Raw genomic sequence first — 20,302 nt, 5'->3', positions numbered from 1 at the left:
GAATTCAACACTGAATCAGATATAGAAAGCAAAATTAAAAGTGAGAAAACTCAAGGAAGATATGATATAGAGACAGAAGATTAAAAAAAATTGCTTTCTAATAGTAAAAGAACGATGGATTAGCTGTAATGAAGACATATTACAGCATTAGAAACTACTGGATTGGACAAATTTTTCCCTAAGAGTTTCGTGCACATACAATTGGATAAGTACCTTTACACCTTTCCATGTATTTGAACTGGGAGATGCTTAGTGAGAAACTATTAGGGTACCGTTTTTGGAAGAGCTTGGTGTTTATGATTTACATATCGAACTGTAGGGTCACTGGAAGGTGCTCTCAGGCGAGTGTCGTTGGCCTTGCTGTTATTTCAAATTCAAAGGCTTGCCCATTAAACTAATATGAACGCAATGCATATTGCATTATTCTTCCAATACTTTGAACACAGCATTCACACCAGAACATTCAGGCTAATTTACAGTTGTTACCTTTCTCCCCAAGCTTCTCCTTCGTGATTTGCAAAGCTTGTTCGATATCCTCAGGTTTAGTGAGATCCATCTGAATTAAGGTAAGTCGTTCTGAGCACATCTGTGACAGCTCCTTTGCTCCTGGTCCATTTTTATTCAGCACTGTAGCAAACACTTCAAAGCCCAGGGAGTCAAAGTGCTGAGCCATTGTCTTTCCAAAGCCTGAATCACATCCTAGATTAAACATATTGCAATAGCCATAAGAAGGTGTAATATTTAAAGGACAATTAACAAATCACTCCTACTGTAAAAAGTAACATAACTATTTGAGTAAGCTTTTTCTCTGGTCTGCTTTGAAGAATAGGAACTAGAATTGATATGGATCAAGATAATAAATCACGTGGGACAGGAAACATTGGGATACAAGTTATTTATCGAGGTCCTAATAGTGGCAATACTGCCGGATGGCACATTTAGCAAGAAATAAGCAGCTCACATAGACTGGAAAATTAAATTGAGAAAAGTAGTATGGAGAACCAGCTCTAACTGCTCACAAGAATGTTTCACAGAACAACAACATAGGTTTGTGAAACTTTCAAAGTCTCTATCCCTCACCCAACCCCATCTGTGTATGCTCAATGTCGAATAGATGGAAGGCTGAGATTTTTGGTAGATGTTTGGACTTGAGGGGAATCAAGGGACATAGGGATTTTAAAAAAGTGCTACTTAACTGCAAGTAGACGTTTTATTAAACTGTAGTGTAAGAATTATAGTCAGCACGGTTTTGTGAAGGGAAGGTCGTGCCTCACAAACCTTATTGAGTTCTTTGAGAAGGTGACCAAACAGGTAGATGAGAGTAAACTGGTCGATGTGGTGTATATGGATTTCAGCAAGGCGTTCAATAAGGTTCCCCACAATAGGCTATTGTACAAAATGTGGAGGAATGGGATTGTGGGAGATATAGCAGTTTGGATCGGAAATTGGCATGCTGAAAGACGACAGAGGGTGGTAGTTGATGGGAAATGTTCATCCTGGAGACCAGTTACTAGTGGTATACCGCAAGGGTCGGTGTTGGGTCCACTGCTATTTGTCATTTTTGTAAACAACCTGGATGAGGGCGTAGAAGGAGGGTTAGTAAATTTGCAGACGACACTAAGGTCGGTGGAGTTGTGGATAGTGACGAAGGATGCTGTAGGTTGCAGAGAGACATAGATAAGCTGCAGAGCTTGGCTGAGAGGTGGCAAATGGAGTTTAATGCAGACAAGTGTGAGGTGATGCACTTTGGTAGGAGTAACCGGAAGGCAAAGTACTGGGCTAATGGTAAGATTCTTAGTAGTGTAGATGAGCAGAGAGATCTCGGTATCCATGTACGCAGCTCCTTAAAAGTTGCCACCCAGGTTGACAGGGCTGTTAAGAAGGCATACAGTGTTTTAGCTTTTATTAATAGAGGGATCGAGTTCCGGAACCAAGAGGTTATGGTGAAGCTGTACAAAACTCTGGTGCGGCTGCACTTGGTGTATTGTATACAGTTCTAGTCACCGCATTATAAGAAGGATGTGGAAGCTTTGGAAAGGGTGTAGAGGAGATTTACTAGGATGTTGCCTGGTATGGAGGGAAGGTCTTATGAGGAAAGGCTGAGGGACTTGAGGCTGCTTTCATTAGAGAGAAGAAGGTTGAGAGGTGACTTAATTGAAACATATAAAATAATCAGAGGGCTAGATAGGGTGGATAGGGACAGCCTTTTTCCTAGGATGGTGACGGCAAGCACGAGGGGGCACAGCTTTAAATTGAGGGGTGAAAGATATAGGAGAGATGTCAGAGGTAGTTTCTTTACTGAGAGTAGTAAGGGAATGGAACGCTTTGCCTGCAATGGTAGTAGATTCGCCAACTTTAGGTACATTTAAGTCGTCATTGGACAAGCATATGGACATGCATGGAATAGTGTAGGTTAGATGGGCTTGAGATCGGTATGACAGGTCGGCACAACATCGAGGGCCGAAGGGCCTGTACTGTGCTGTAATGTTCTATATTCTATGTAATTGCAAATTTGCTGTCTCTTAATTTATTTATATTGTGCTTTTCACAGCCACCAGATGTCTCAAGCACAATTTAGGAAACATTTAGGAGCAAACTCTCACAAATACAGCATATATCTCTGTAGAACATCATTCCTATCAGGCTGAGGAAATATCTTTGAACTCCCACTTTTTCATAATTCACTTCTCTACAAACCAATAAAGTACTTTTGGCCCAGTCTCATCCCAAGCTGTGGGTATGTAAACTGCTGCTGGCTCTGGCTTGTCACTCATATTGCAGCTTACAGGGAATCAGCCAATACACTTGAGTTTGGCGTGGGGAGCTGATTGTTTCAAGGCTGGGTGGGGAGCATGTCTTCATTGTGCAAGTTTTTTCTTCTGCTTTTGAAGATTATTCTTTCACGGTAAAGATGTTTCATCTGGGTGGGGGTTGGGGATGGAAATAGTTGTCAGAAGTCAGCCCTAGATTGAGAGACACGAGGCCAGTCATGAGTTATAAATGCTGATTCAGGAGACATCTGTTATTCAAACTTTGTCAGCTCTTTGATAACAAAGAGTTTGACAAGTGTCACAAATTGTAAAGGCCGCACTTGGCAGGTAACTGATATTTTAACACATGGTTGGACCCTATTAAGTTCACTGCTGTTTTCCCCCAAAAGAATTAACGCGACAACATCATTAACACTTTGCGTATACTGATCAAGCAATTACACAAAAATCTCATAGGAAGGTATGTTGAAAATATTGTATAAATGGCAGTTACTATGAGATTTTTGTGTATTTGCTTGAGGTTTATATTGACATCCCAATTTAACTACTTTTAAATCTACAAGTTGCATGCTTAGCAAAGGTAACCAAAGAAAAACAGCCAAGCTCTTCAGAGAAAGCAGAGAATTGGAATTTTTTTATTTTGGCGTAGCATTTATTTATTGTCATATGCATCTTGTTACAAAATACATGAAAAGTGTTGTGTAATGTCCGGCGCCATCTTAAAACACAGAAAAATAAACGAAAATACATGTAAAGGCAGAAAATTGAAATAAAGGAACTTTCCAACTTTAGAGTCCCTCTTGTTAAGTGCACCATCATACTCCATGGGTCTGTTGGCCAGGCCCAAGTCCCCTTCACTGCATCGCCACCTGCTGGAAGAAAAGTTGCCAGTCTTTGGCACCATTTTGCCTTCACTGACGTTACCAGCGCTGTCTTTTTCACACACTTGATTGCCAAACTGGAAACAGTTTTTAAAAATAAAGCAGCAATAAAAAGAAACAAAGCTGAAAAGAATGAGAAATGTCCAGATGTTAAAGTCTTATTTAAGGCTTGTCTCGGTGTAGGCACCTGAGCCAGGCCATGACCTGGAGTCTTGGGAGGATCTGAGTACTTGCTGCCATTTGTACCATCGCCTCTGGTCTCCTGCTGCTGTCACCGCCTCCAATTCGATATCTACCAGGACCACAACTAGATCCCAGAGCATGTCTGGGCAGGGTCAGTCACCAATGCTTTGTCAAAGCAAAAGACACTATGCAAACTGAGGGGAAAAAGCAGCAAAAGCAAAAAGAAAGACAAATAAAGAAAGAAAAGCAGACAAGCTCAGGAGCTTGAACACAGCGTTGCTACTCCGCTGCAATCTTGGCGGTATCTTATCATCATTACCTGGAGACGATACTAACAAGTATGTACAGACACCATGTTCGAGTGCTCCATTCCTCTGCCCACCTCAGATATTCATGGAATTCTTTTTGATAACATTTGCCAAAATCAATAAATAAAAGTCTCCCTAGCCATGAATTTGACTGCATATGGTCAAAAATAACAGCATTGTCCAAAATTTTGTGCGGGGGGGATGAGGTACCACAGAGCTAATGGGTTGTAGTGTGTCTGAGCATGAAGATGGAGCCAATGGGAATCAGGAGAAATCTCTCTGCTGCAGCAGATCATACAGAGTAGAAAGGAAAATGGTTGAGATTGGTGAAAGTCAATCATCTCATCTCCCAGGATATGGATGCAGGAGTTCCTTAGTGTGTGTCTTTCAAATCAACCTGTTCAGAGATTTTATCACACACCTTTGGTGCAGGTGGGACCTGAACCTAGGCCTCCTGACTCTAATGTTGGGACACTACCCCCATGCCACAACAGCCCCTCACTCATCATAGTGTCCTTGGCCAAACCATCTTCAGCAGCTTCATCAATGACATGCCTTCAATAATAAGCATCAAAATGGGGATGTTCGCTGATGGTTGCCGTGTTCAGGTACCATTTGTGACTCTTCAGATACTGAAGCAGACCGAACCCCCTTGAAACAAGACCTGGGCAACAGTTAAGTTGGGGATGAGCACTTTCCTACAACTCAAGTGCAATGACTGACTCCAAGAAGAAAAATACCTAACCATCTTTCTTTGACGCTCTACCATCAACATCCTGGGTGTTACTATTGGCCAGAAACCTGGATTATCTCGGCTGTATAAATACTGCGCTTGTCAGAGTAAGCCAGAGGTGGGAATAACTTACCTCTTAACTCCCCTAAGCCTAATGGCACAAGTCAGGAGTGCAATGGAATAACCTCACATGCCTGCATGTGTTCATTTCCAACAACACTCAGGAAGATTGACACCATCTAGGTTAATTGTCTTGCTTGATCAATACTCCACCCAGCAGCTTAAACATGTAGTTTTTCCACTATTTGTGTATACTGGCAGTAGTACATATCATTTTCAAGGTACACTGCAGCAACTCACCAGCGTCTTCAACAGTATCTTCCAAATTGGCGCAGTCTACCACCTGATTTCAGCAAAGTTCTCTTGAGATGAACTCTCCTTATTGTGTTGCAGCTCGCAAATCAATGCGCAAATCACACGTAAAAACAAAAATGTGGGAAGCCTTCCAGTTGTTCACTGATAGAGTTCCCCACTTAAAGCTAAGTTGCTGTATTTGTAAAACTCACACACTGGTTATTATTTTTGCTTGAAAGACTGAATTTTTTTTCAAGAAAAAAAGCATTCACTCTTGGGAAGTGTGCACTCCCAGCAAGACCAGAATTCATTGTCCATCCTATCAACCCTTGAGAAGACAGTGATGAGCTGTTTTCTTGAACAGTTGCAGTCCGCGTGCTGTTGGTACACCCACAGTGCAGTGAGGTACAGAGTGACAGTGGACAAATGACAATATAAATGCTAAATCAGGATGTTTACAGGCTTGAAGGGTGTTCAGTCATAGAGATATACAGCACGGAAACTGACCCTTCAGTCCAACTTGTCCATGCCAACCAGATACCCCATATAAATCCACTCCCATTTGCCAGCACTTAGCCCATACCCATCTGAACCCTTTTAAATGGTGTAATTGTGCCAGGCTCCACCACTTCCTCTGGCAGCTCATTCCATACATGAACCATCCTCAACGTGGATAAGTTGCCCTTTAGGTCCTTTTTATATCTTTCCCCGTTCACCTTAAACTTATGCCCTCTTGTTTTGGACTCCCCAACCCTGGGGAAAAGACCTTGTCTATTTACCGTATCCATGCCCTCATGATTTTATAAACCTCTATAAAGGTCACCCTTCAGCCTCCAAAGCCCCAGGGAAAATAGCCCCATCCTATTCAGCTTCTCCATACAGCTCAAACACTCCAACTCTGGCAATGTCCTCGTAAATCTTTTCTGAACCCTTTCAAGTTTCACAACATCCTTCCTACAGGAGGGATACTCATATCTGCTGCCTTTGTCCTTCAAGGTTGTACAGGATACTGGTTTTGGAAGACGTGTCAAAGAAGCAAAGAAGCATTGATGAGGCACTTCACTGCATCTTGCAGATGATATAAGTTACTGCTAATGCATGTGCGAGGTGAACATTGTGAACGAATAGAGTGTTGACCAAACACGCTAATTTGTGTGGGATGGTGTCGAGCTTCTTGAGTGTTGTTGGAGATGCATTCCTCCAGGCAAGGTGAGAGTAGTTCTATTGTATAGTTGACATGTACCTTGTAGATCATGGACATGTTTTGAGGAGCAGGGGAAAGGAACCATGGCTGACACACAGCCTTGCACATCAGCTCGGGAAAGAATAATTGTCAGTCATTTTGAAATCCCATCACTTCTTACAAAATAAGTCATCGTTTCTCTCTACATACATATATTTCCAAACATTTATTATCTTCTCTACATTCAGGATCAGACTAAGACTACAACTCTGTCTACATGTCTGTACATTTAAATTTGCCTCTCAGCTTGTGGTGTGCAATTGTTTTTCTCTTTCCAATTCCTTATTTCTCTTCCTGGAATGGGCAAGTCTCCACTTCACAATGGGAATACTTGTCACTTTGGGCAAATGCCCGACTTCTTCTGAGTCACGATCTGACCCTACCACTGTTGCCAACTGTTGGGAATCTGCATGCATTTCGTAAGCTTATCTCAGGATTGTAAAACATTGCTTGCATTGTCAGAGTTTGGGCCACATTCACTTATTCTAATAGAAACAGAAAAGTCACGCAACACGACTATTTACACTTCATGTGTAACTAACTGAACACTCAGAAACCAAGGAAGCTCTCAAATTGATTACATGGGCCTCACTTACTAGACTTTTAAATTTTCAGAGTGTGCATTAGCAACCCCAAGATGACACAACACTAATGCCTGCTGCATGGTGTGTACTCCTGATACTTACTGCCTTTGGCTTGGCTGTGGATTGTATCAGGTTACAGTGGTTCCAAAGGGATGTACCTAGCCGCAATAAAAAAAACATTTCAGCTGGCAGCCAGGTCAAAACGCTGATCTGGGTTAGTTTCAGTATCAAGAACAAAGGTGGAAATAGACTAAAACAAAAATCGGTCAAGAAGGAACCCCAGGGAAAAGCAGCAAATAGAGTGATGAAATCTGCAGACCAGAAGTAAAAAGTTAAAAATATAACAACCTTAAGCCAAGGACCCTGGGAGCCACCACACCTCTCAGACCAGAGCAGGACTTCAACAAAATGATCCCTGGCTGGGCTTGTTCATGAAAGAGCTCTATTTAAATTAATACAAGAGCAAAATGCTGCTGATGCTGACTTTCATCCAAATTTAACATTTGTCAGATGCCTGTTAAATCTGTCATAGTAAAGGTATCTGATAGATATTTCATTTGGCCTCTTTGCTCATGCACTTTGAACCATCTGCCGGTGGCATTTATACAATTCAGCATTTTAAATTTGATCAAAAACACAAAATAGGTTGAAGTGCAAATGAACATTGGGTCCACATTCTGAGAAATTGGGCCCATTACCCATTCTGAATGAACTAATTGAAGTCATATTCTAGATTTTAGCTACAATTGGCTCCTGACTAATGTACTCCTTGCTTCGTCTGCTCGCTCTGCAGGGACTGTTTCAGAGGGATGGACAGCACTTCATACAGAAACCAGATTTCTTCGGGTCCTGACCAGCCTACTCACTGCTCCTTGCTAATAACCAGGCACTAGTGTTTTGATAGACCTTCAGTAACCACTAGGGGATGATGTCAGTCTTCAAACTCTACTCAAGGTGATCTCTGCCGGCCTTTAAAGCAGAGGAAGACCATCTTGCAAACTGAAGTCCAAGACATTGTAGCAGACTGGTGGGTGGAATCTTGGCTATTTAGACGCTGAAAGTATGGCAGAAGCATTCGCTGGCCAGCAAGTCGATTTCTAATTGGCAGGTTTTGCGTCAAATTGCATCTCTCCCTTGAAAAGGATTGTCATTTGAAGTTGCATTGGCACCTCTTTAGGTATTACAATCCATGATTTCTCTCGGTGATTTGCAAGACAGCCGTCAATTTTAAATCTACAGTTATCTCTTAGCTATATCGCCTTTCTTTCCTAAAAATAATTAAATATTCAATATCTCCATTAATAATCCAGGGTTATGATCTGATGTCATGACAATGTAGCAGATGACTTCAATCTACAAATAAACTGTGTATATCTAATGAGCACCTACGTTGCATTGGAAGAATTCCTGAAATCTGTTTTCTGGAGCAATATGATAAGGAACCAACTAGGGCACAAGCTATTTTTGATCTAACATTTTGCAAAGATAAATAGACCGTTCATAATCTTGTTACAAAATAATCTTTCGGGAATAGTGAGTATAGTGGGATACAATTTTGAAAAAGACGTGGTTCAATCAGAAACTAGACTTGTAAAGTGAACAGCGGCAATTATGATAACAGAGTGTGGAGCTGGATGAACACAGCAGGCCAAGAAGCATCTCAGGAGCACAAAAGCTGACGTTTCGGGTCTAAACCCTTCATCCGAGTGGGCACCACCCACGCCCTCCACCTCCTCCAGGACTTCCAATTCCCCGGCCCCCAACACCTCATTTTCACCATGCATGTCCAGTCCCTATACATCTGTGTTCCTCATGCAGATGGCCTCAAGGCCCTCCGCTTCTTCCTGTCCTGCAGGCCCGACCAATCCCCCTCCACCGACACCCTCATCCGCCTAGCCGAACTCGTCCTCACCCTCAACAACTAAAGCTCTCTGAGGAAGGGTCTAGGCCCGAAACGTCAGCTTTTGTGCTCCTGAGATGCTGCTTGGCCTGCTGTGTTCATCCAGCTCCACACTTTGTAATCTCGGATTCTCCAGCATCTGCAGTTCCCATTATCACAGGGGAAATTATGATGTTCTGATGTAGAGGTTTGCTATGGTGGATCGGAAAATACATTAAAAGATGTGATGGTTGATAGGGAATGGCCAGTATTTTAAAAAATTAATACATGGTTTTCAAAACCATGTGCTTCTTTGAGACAAAAAATACCCAAGAAGAGAAACAAGTGAGCCATGGCCCACATGGAAACTTAGAAACAGTGTTATGGCAAAGGAAATGAAGAGAGGGGAAGATTTAAAAGGGAACTGAGGGACCACAGAGATGAAATAAGCTGCCAGAGGAAGTGGAAAAGGCAGGTACAATTACAACATTTAAAAGACGTTTGGACAGGTGCATGGATTCGAAAGGTTCAGAGGGATATGGGCCAAACACAGGCAAATGGGACTAGTTTAGTTTGGGAAACCTGTTCAGCATGAACAAGTTGAACTGGAGGGTTTGTTTCCAAGCTGTATGACTCTACTGACTCTAAGAGGCTTAGAACATGGTCAAAAATAGATAATCATGAGGATTGGGAGAAGTTTAAAATACAGCAAAGGACTAAGAAATTAGTAAAGAAAGAGAGAATAGAATATAAATGTAAAATAGCGAGAAACATTAAACAGATTATAAAAATAGCAAGAAACATTAAACAGATTATAAATGAAGCAGTTTGAACAGCAAACTCTAATGGCCATGACTGGAGAAGTTCAGTCTAAATTCATGTCTAAATGGTCAGGCAGGTAGTACTGAGGAGGTGGGGGAGCTACAGAAAGATTTAGACAGTTTAGGAGAATGGTCCAGGAAATGGCTGATTAAAATCAACATGAGTAAATGTGAGGTTTTGCACTTTGGGAAAAAGAATACAGGCATGGACTATTTTCTAAATGGTGACAAAATTTGCAAAGCAGAAGTACAAAGGGATCTGGGAATGTTGGTCCAGGATTCTCTAAAAGTTAACTTGCAGGTAGAGTTGGTGATTAAGAAAGCGAATGTAATGTTGTCGTTTATCTCAAGAGAGTTGGAATATAAAAGCAGTGATGTGCATCTGAGACTTTATAAGCTCTAGTTAGGCCCCATTTAGAATACTGTGTCCAATTATGGGCCCCACACCTCAGGAAGGACAGACTGGCGCTGGAGCGTGTCCAGCGGAGATTCACACGGATGATCTCTGGAATTAACGTATGATGAACAGCTAAGGATCCTGGAATTGTACTCATTAGAGTTTAGAAGGTTGAGGAGAGATCTAATAGAAACTTACAAGATAATGTATGGTTTAGAAGGGGTGGATGCTGGGAAGTTGTTTCCGTTAGGCGGGGAGACTAGGGCCCGTGGGCACAGCTTTAGAATTAGAGGGGGTAAATTTAAAACGGAAATGAGACGACATTTCTTCAGCCAGAGAGTGGTGGGCTTGTGGAATTCATTGCCGCAGAGTGCAGTGGAGGCCGGGACGTTAGATGCCTTCAAGGCGGAGATCGACAAATTCTTGATCTCAGAAGGAATCAAGGGCTACAAGGAGAGTGCAGGGAAGTGGAGTTGAAATGCCCATCAGCCATGATTTAAATGGCGGAGTGGACTTGATGGGCCGAATGGTCTTACTTCCACTCCTATGTCTTATGGTCTTATGGTCTAAATTACCATCACTGAAGATGCTCCCAGGTGAGTATTTTCCTCATTGACCCTGCTTGATTGATTGATTTGTTTTATTGTCACATGCACCGGAGTACAGTGAAAAGCTTTGTTTATGAGCAATACAGGCAGATCATAGTAAGAAAGGATGTACAGATCAAAAAGACTTAGACAGAGGCATACAGTTACATTGCACAGGGCATGCGCTAGGCGAGATTAACATTAGCAATCTCAGTATTACTTGAGGCTACAGAGTCTATTCATCAGTCTAATAAAGCCAGGAAGAAGCTGTTCCTGAACCTGCTGGTGTGAGTGTTCAGGCTTCTGTATCTTCTGCCTGATAGAAAGATTGTAGGAGAACATTACTGGGGTGCAATGGGTCTTTGATGATGTTGGCAGCCTTTCTGAGGCAGTGAGCTGTGTAAATAGAGCCCCTGGATAGAAGAGATAATGGGAACTGCAGATGCTGGAGAATTCCAAGATAATAAAATGTGAGGCTGGATGAACACAGCAGGCCAAGCAGCATCTCAGGAGCACAAAAGCTGATGTTTCGGGCCTAGACCCTTCATCAGAGAGGGGTGCACAAAAGCTGACGTTTCGGGCCTAGACCCTTCATCAGAGAGAGAGGTAACCCGAAGGTTGCAGGAACAGCAACTCATATTCCACCTGGGAACCCTGCAGCCATATGGTATCAATGTGGACTTCACCAGTTTCAAAATCTCCCCTTCCCCTACTGCATCCCTAAACCAGCCCAGTTCGTCCCCTCCCCCCACTGCACCACACAACCAGCCCAGCTCTTCCCCCCCACCCACTGCATCCCAAAACCAGTCCAACCTGTCTCTGCCTCCCTAACCGGTTCTTCCTCTCACCCATCCCTTCCTCCCACCCCAAGCCGCACCCCCATCTACCTACTAACCTCATCCCACCTCCTTGACCTGTCCGTCTTCCCTGGACTGACCTATCCCCTCCCTACCTCCCCACCTATACTCTCTCCACCTATCTTCTTTACTCTCCATCTTCGGTCCACCTCCCCCTCTCTCCCTATTTATTCCAGTTCCCTCTCCCCATCCCCCTCTCTGATGAAGGGTCTAGGCCCGAAACGCCAGCTTTTGTGCTCCTGAGATGCTGCTTGGCCTGCTGTGTTCATCCAGCCTCACATTTTATTCCCCTGGATAGAAGGTTGGCTTCTGTGATGGTTTGGGCTGTGCACAGCACCTTCTGTAGTTTGTTACAGTCCTGGACAGAACAGTTGCCACACCAGGCCGTTATGCATCCGGACAGCATGCTTTCAATGGTGCATCTGTAGAAGCTGGTGAGGGTCCTAATGGACATGGCAAATTTCCTCAGCTGCCTGAGGAAGAAGAGGCAGTATTGTTCTTCTTGGCCATTGCATCTATGTGGGAAGTCCAGGACATATTATCAGTTACCGTCACTCTGAGGACTTTGATGTTCTTCACCCTCTCAACCTCAGTTCTGTTAATATAGATGGGGGCACGTTCTCTTCCTTTCTTTCTGAAGTTAATGATCAGTTCCTTAGTTTTGCCAACATTGACAGACAAATTGTTTTCATTGCACCACGTCACCAAGCCCTCTGTCTCCCTTCTGTAGTTTAATTTGTCGTCGTTCGATGTCCATCCTACTATGGTGGTGCTGTCAGCGAATGTGTAGATGGTGTTCATTCGGAATTTAGCAACACAGTTGTGGGTGGACAGGAAATATAGTAGGGGACTGAGGACATATCCGTGGGGGGCTCTAGCATTCAGTGTTATCATGGAGGAGGTGCAGTAACCTGTCCTCACTGATTGTGGTCTGTGTGTTTAGAAAGCCAAGAATCCAGTTGCAGAGGGTGGAGCTGAGACCAAGGTCATGCAGTTTTGAGATCAGTCCAAGGCGATAATGGTGTTGAAGGTGGAACTGTAGTCAATGAACAGGAGTCTGACGTAAGTGTCCTTGCTGTCCAGATGTTCCAGGGTTGAGTGAAAGGCTGTGGGAGAAGGACTGGTGGATGGTGATGCATTTAATCAGCACAGATGGCAAGCTGAACAGTTTTGCTCTGTGCTGTTACTGCTTTTTAATCCTCAGTCTGGAAGCAGTGAGAATGAAAGAGATTTGCATGAGTGCATGAAGCATATCAGCTCTGCAGAATGAACCAACACAAACAGGATAAAGACAGATAGACATGGCCAAGAGAGAAAGGAGAAGTCAAAATCCACACAGAATAGAGAGCAGATGCTATTATAACAGTGATATGAATGCCATTGTCATCACCTTGTTATAATATGAGATGATGTCCGGTTAACGACCACTGGTGGTTGTAATGAAGGGTTTCCGCCAACCCTCCTTCCAATGCTATTGTAAGGATAGCTTAATCGTCTGTGGTGGATGAAGGGCCATGATTAAGAAGACAATCTTGTCCAAGATAACAAGATGTACTTCATTCCATCACACTTCTAATCACAAGTTACATAAATTCTTAGGCATTTTAATTATTTCTAACAAGAGTACATGAGAATCGTGCCTCTCCAGCAGGAGACTATGCCAGGTTCCTGTTCACCTGAACTGCCCGATGCCCTCCCAATAGCCATGCTATATCACAGTGGGCAGAGTTTAGCTCATTGTTTAATCCTTTCATGTTCTTTAACTCTGCAACAGATACAATAGAAAGAACTAAATAAAAGAGAAAAGAAAAAAATGATTTTATTCAATGAAAGACAGGCTTGCAAAAATATTGAATGCAAAGGCAGATTACAAGATGTCAAATTTTGAATCTCTGCGTTTTACTCCTGAACCTTAGGTGGTCCACTGCTATGAGGACATACACAAGGAGGAGAATTGTGCTGAGTGGTGCTACAGGAACTAAGTCAGGAAGGTTTTAAAAACATGTTACAAACTATTTATTGATGAGGGTCTGGTTCTCAGCCAATAAACTTGTGGTGAGTAGATTTAGGAGATTTTTTTATTCACTCAAAGGACATGGGCATTGCTGGCTGACCAGTATTTTTGCTTGTCCCCATTTGCCCCTAAGAAGGTGGTGGTGAGCTTCCTTCCTGACCCACTGCAGCCCACATGGTGTAGACTGTTGTTCTGATGCACAGTTCAATAAAAGAGGTGTCATGCCCACTGGCCAGAGTACAGTATTCATGTGATCCTGCACATGATAGTGGCTCAAGACTTCGTTGTAATGTGCAACAGTGTAGTTAGTACTTCATAAGGGTCAGGAATAGACATCTAGACATTGGCTAAGGAGATCACTGTGCCCTGAATATCAAGAATTGCCCCATGATTTTCATTCAACCGCAGTGTACCTTTCAATAGTACCAATAACATAGTGAGGCATCCCATATATCCTTTTATAAGGAGGGCTGTAATCAAAGGAAAACCTGTCATGGTGACAGAGAAGGAGACACTAACAGAGTTGACCAAAATTTTGGTTGAAGCGTTTGGATCAATGGGCTGGTAAAGGGAGTAGTGGGATGCAGAGGAAGCTGAAGGAGGTTACAGAGAAGGAGCGTCATGACCTGTCTAGTTATGATAAAGAATGTGCTTTGTTGCATCTTATGGACAATAATTCTGGAACAAGATTCAGGAATTCAGCTAAGCACTTGATTTTGGTTCTTCCAAAATTCAAGTTATTAAAGTAACTTTTCCTGCCAGAATGCCAATATTGTAGATGCCACCTCCATTCCCAGTGACCCATTCTGGCAAGTGATCGACCTTAGTCAAAGAAATGCACCCGAGCATCTTTCCAAAGCTCTATACTTACAGTGACTTATTATACTGCCATGGCCTGTCAGCCCACAGTATCTGAAAATGCATTTCTAGTTTCGTTTAATACCTTTCAATTCCTTGAATATTCTTTAAAAGCTAAATCAATCGCTAATTAAACTGTTTAATAATCATCTTGTTTCATTTAACAGTAGCATGAATATTTAACAAGTGATGGAGGAAATAATTCTGTAGGGGTTTTCCCAATCTCCTGCCATTACCTTGGCAGAAGATGATTGTGAATTGCAAAATAATGTTATAACCAGCTAAGCCAACTGACCTTTGGAGGAAAACTGAGGACAGGGAACACTTTTCTGGAAATTCTGTCCCCATGAAACTCTGACTAAGCATAAGAGCATTTATTATAGCACTTCCTAAAAATATGGTCTGCTTAAGTTTAGATAATTCACTGTAAGTGACACTTCATTGGGCAGTTCATATAAATACCATAGCTTCAAACTAATATAAGAAAGAGCTGACAATGGCCAAATGCAGAAATATCAGCTGACTTGATCATTATTTTAAACAGGAACCACATGGAATCTTTAACAAAAGATTAAAAAGCCAGCAACTAAATGGGCAAATAAATCTGATAATGCAGCTGATTAAGCTGTCTACATTTATTACTTTGATCTTTGCCAGATTGCTTTTAAGATTGAAAGGGTTCTTACTTTAAAGTGAAGGCAAAATGCACTTTTGTCCTGTGATTCGCATTTTTAATAAGAAGCAAGTTGGTTATTACAAAGCACACTGCCCTTGTCATAAGTATTTGATTAACTGCTATATAAACTTGAAAGGAACCCTGCAGGCAGGCATTCTTAATAAAGTATCATAGCTAAGGATATTTATTTAATGCTTTTGCATTCAGATTTGGGAAAGAAAATCCAATTTTAGAAAAAGACTAAGATGGGCTAATAATCAGTCCTAATCTTACAGCAGGTCCTTTCATTTTTGACTCTTTGTTGCCAATGAAGTATTGGTTACGGTTGTCATACACCGTGTATATGAAGTTTAATATGACCATTAAACTCTTGTTCTGTTGGCTGATTGATTGTGGACGTAGCAGTGTTCTCCGTCTACCAACACAGGCTTGGAGTGCAAATTGCTGGCCAGCAACTCAAAAGAAAAAACCTCTCTGGATAATACTTCTTTTATATTCTATTATTATAACCTATTATGGCACAGCATGCTGCTTTGAGATTTGCAAAGCAGTCTCACCAGAATATCGTGGCAACTGAAGTCCAGCAACAATTGTTAATAGGGCCACATTTTGCATCCGTTCAAAGTCAGCAATGATACATGAACATTAGCACTTGTGTAGCTGTAACCACTCCAAGACTATGAAGACGGTATTGTAAAGTACGGAACATCTGTGGAGAGAATGCAGAGTTAATGTCTCAGGTCCAGTGAGCCTTTGTTAGAAGGTTCTGAAGTAGGGTCACTGGATCTGAAACTTTCACTCTGCTTTCTCTCCACCGCTGCTGCCAGGCCCGCTGAGGTTTTCCAGAAATTCTGTCTTTGTTTCTAATTTTCAGCATCTGCAGTTCTTTGCTATGTTTTTGTAAAGTACGGGGTAACTTTAAAATTTACTGTGGTCTGCCTGCAATATGGAACATGCCAGGAAGATTGAAGAAAATACCTATATGTTAGCAAAGTTTGATGGTTGGAGCATGAGATAAATTCAGACAGCGTACAGTGTTCTAAAGTATACTCTTTGCGAATGTGAGATATTTAACACCAGCATCTGAATGGTCAACTTGAAGTCACTGTAATGCATTTACACTGACCTCTGAAGTGTTCATACAGCAGGAACTTTATTACTGCAAAACCTCTATCCTCTTAGGATCAGAACCAATAAATTTATCAAATACTATGGTGCAAAGTATTACAGAATATTAAATACAGCAAGATTCATTTTAGTAGGATCACATTATTTTCGTGAAACAGAGATGACTAGGATCCTACAATGTGAAGTGTGGAATTGTAAAATTTTATTTTGATACCAAACTTGGGAGTTACGGCAAAGAGACAGGATTATACGATGACATTTGTAATGTGACATAGAAAGGCTAGCAGAATGGGCAGGCAAGTCACAGATCAGACAACCTATCTGGTTCACTAATGTCCTTTGGGGAAAGAAACTGTCATCCTTACCTGGTCTGGCCTACATATGACTCCAGACCCACAGCAATGTGGTTGACTCATAAATGCCGTCTGGGGAATTAGGGATGGGCACTAAATGTTTGCCTAGCCAGCAACACCCTTATCCCGTGAATGAATTTAAAAAAGATACAACTGAATACAGAGATGTGTGAGATGATACATTTTGGCAGAATGATACAGAGAAACAATACAGGCTTAATTGCACAGTTCTAAAAGTGTGTGCAAGAGCAGAGGGGCCTGAGGGTACATAAATATTAATCTTCAAAGGTGGTAAAACATATTGGTAATTTGGTTAGCAAAGCATTTGTGATGTTGGGCTACATTAACGGATGTTACGAGTACAAAAGCACGGCGGTTATGCTGAACCTTTGTAAAGTTAGGCCCCAACTGAAATATTATATCCACTCTGGCCATCACATTTTAGAACATTGTGAGGATCCAAAGGGTTTACTAGAATGGTTCCAGGAATGGGAGATTTTGGTTACAATGTTAGGTTGGAAAATTTGGATTTTTTTTCTCTTTAGAACAAAGGAGATTGAAGGCTGATTTTATAGTGACAACCAAGAATATGACAAATTTGTATAAGATAGACTAGAAAAACCCTATTCCTGTTAGCTGGTGGTATAAAGACTAGCAGACATGGATTTAAAGTTCAAGGCAATGGCAGATGTAAGGAAACAGTTTATTTATAATGTAGGAGGCGGTACTTATCTGAAACCCACAGTCCAGGAGGGTGTTGGAAGCAGTGATGTAAAGTAATTTCCAAAGTAAATTGGACGAACACTTGAAGACAATAAACTGTGGGGCCACAGTGTTTGAATGGGTGTGGGAGACTACTCTGGAGAGCCAGCATTAACTCAAGGGTTGAATTATCTCCTTCTGTGAAACAAATGACTCACACTGATGTAATGGGCCCATCCCTTGACTTCTGTCTCCACAGCACCCTGATTGAAATAACTGTGATCCCTGGACTAATTGCTCTTGGCCTGTAGGACTGACCGAATCTCTGACTCACAAAGACACTAAGCTCCGGACTCTGGGAGGACCAAACAGTTGATTGTGGCCAAGTCCCTGTCCTGTAAACAGCCAACCTTGTTGACTGATTGCACTGTTACCTGCAGACTGACTGCAGTTTTCCTGCAGATCACGGAGGACTGCTTCACCTTTAACTTGTACACATCGCCGTTTACTTCAAGTGCGGGTAGCGCTTTTGTTTTAGAAACTGTTGGCAAATGCTGCAGGTCTGACATTGATATAGCAAGCTGCAGCCCAGAGACATGTCCAAACTCCTGTCTTACTGTGAGACTGTTCAGTGCTCCATTAGCTGCCTGCCTCTTCCTGTGTGCTAAAGAATAAAATGTGAACCAGACAGAGGCTGACAGCCTGTCTAATGCCCATGCTGTCATCCGTCAGTGTGCTTTAAGAAAGCAGTGTTAAGTATATAACGGCAAGCCCACCTCCAAATGAGCAGTAAAGTAAGTGAGCACTGAGAATGCAAGCTAAGAGCCCCATGATGCATCTTGCAATGAGGCACAGGTCATGTGTATCTGAGCACAAAGCTTCCTGGGAGCGAAAGGCAACCCTGAGCTGGCCCAGAGCTCTAGAGTAAAGTGTTGAAAGGATGGAGTAGTACCAAGTTGGGCTGGGAGCAGGGGTGATGATGTGAGGAGGCTGGTGGTTTGCCAATGCAGACTTGCTGGGTGAAGGCTGGTCAAGGACGATGGCCTGGGAACAGGTAGGGTTGTAGTTTGAAGAAACTGTTAAAATGATGGCCAGGAGAATCATACAATAAGCTGCAGTTGCCAGGTACCTGCTTTGATCTACGTGTTGGGAATTTGTGCCATCTAGCTTCTCAGTGAAGGAGGAAAGAATTGGAAGAGGTGGTGCAGAAATAAGGCAAGCTGAAAAGGCAAGGCAAATAAAATGCAAGTGGATGGAAATAAGCAAGTTGACACTCAACAGAGAGATTCTGAATTCACTGTTTACAGCTTGAGAGAAAAACCAGAAACATTTTGACATCAGAAACCAGATTTATCTTCATTCCCAGATAACAAGGTGCAGAGCTGGATGAACACAGCAAGCCAAGCACATCATTGGAGTAGGAAAGCTGATGTTTCGGGCCTAGACCCTTTTCTGCTTGGCCTGCTGTGTTCATCCAGCTCTACACCTTGTTACCTCAGATTCTCCAGCATCTGCATTTCCTATTATCTCTTATTTTCATTCCCATCCTGTTTCCCACCTTTCTCACCATTACTCACCCCATATCAGGAAGGAGAATATTCCATCCTAGATTTCTTCCATTATTAAAACCATCTTAGTCCATGGAAGTGTCACATATTAAAATCAGGTGATGGAAATTGAAAATTGTTGGTCCATATTTTACAATGATTGTCACAATATGAACATTGCTGGAATTCCATCTTTGTGATCAGTATTAAGCATCTTTGCTTCCCTGCTGACCAAAAAAAAAGCCAAAACATTCCTGGCTGCTTGGCACCTCAGAAAAAACTTGTTGCAGGACACCGTTAAACTTTACAAAATTTATTCTCTAAATTATACAATTCACTTAGACAATCTGTGCAATAGGAGACAAGCACTGGAATATGATCCCAGCTGACATACTACTGAAGAAATCAGAGCTGTAGATTTTTCTTTTAATTGCATCTTTAATTGACATAGTGATCATTCACTGAAATATTGTCACACAGGCTGCACAGTTTCTTTAATATCAGAATTTTTTCATACATAAGATAAGAATACAAAAAAGAGGGTTAACCAAGCTATCTAGATGTATAACACAGTTAGAAAACTCCTAAAATATTTAGTAAACAAAATTTCAACCTATTTCTAACATCAACACATTACAGTGATGCAAATCCAGAAAAATTACACATCTATAACAAATCTGTAGGTTTGATTTAGCTAGCTGATTCTCCCCAGTTTCTGATATGTGGACTGTGGAATCTTCTCAAGTATATTCACAAAACTGGGAGCTTTAGATTTTCTCAGCTTCTATTCACCTGCAGATTTTAAACTGATCACTACTGGTTTGGAAGTTGCCCAAACTGAAAAAATATTCTCATTACTCATTCTTTTAAATGGTATGAAAAGAAAAAAACTCTTTTCTAAGGGAAAGTATTGTTGCTTCTGATTACAATCAGGACTTCTCCTAATGGCCCTAATACTTTCAGTCTCTGCGTCTTGTAGATCAAAACAAAACTCTTGATTATTCTAAACTGAAAGTGAGCCAATGGTCTTAAGTATTTAGTTAACCTGCCTTAAATCACCTCAGCAAAAATAACTTTCTATTGAACACTCCAGGATTCCCTGCACTCTGACACATAATAAATTAAGTCACTGTTTGAGGTAAACTGCAGGAACTAGGGTATAGTTTTTAAAATCCTTTACAAATTAATAATCACACAATTTTGAAGTCCAAAACCGAAAAATACTGCAAATAACAAATTCACACATCATAGTACCCTTAAGAAAAATGAAAATGTATTCTTAACGGGCATTTCATTTCCTACCGGTATGCTACATGAAATGTTGATACAATACTACTGTTAAACATCAATGAGTTTCATGGCAATAATATTTTACGTAGGTCCATTTGGCTCATTCCATTTGGTTTCCTTCATTTTTTCTCTTGAC

General features: G+C 41.7%; 1 protein-coding gene across 1 annotated transcript in view; it reads right to left on the bottom strand.

Moving 5' to 3' along the window:
- The window catches only part of LOC125459705 (11-beta-hydroxysteroid dehydrogenase type 2), a 71,458-nt gene that overhangs the window by 11,661 nt on the left and 39,495 nt on the right, over nucleotides 1-20,302 (bottom strand). The window contains exon 2 of the mRNA XM_048546446.2: nucleotides 487-699. Coding sequence (XP_048402403.1) covers nucleotides 487-699 — 213 coding nt within the window. The remainder of the gene's footprint in view (nucleotides 1-486; nucleotides 700-20,302) is intronic.

Source organism: Stegostoma tigrinum, chromosome 16, assembly GCF_030684315.1.
Source record: "Stegostoma tigrinum isolate sSteTig4 chromosome 16, sSteTig4.hap1, whole genome shotgun sequence".
In the NCBI taxonomy this organism is placed as follows: Eukaryota; Metazoa; Chordata; class Chondrichthyes; order Orectolobiformes; family Stegostomatidae; genus Stegostoma; species Stegostoma tigrinum.
Note: the sequence above shows the minus strand (reverse complement) of the source record. Positions and strands in the feature narration are given on the sequence as shown.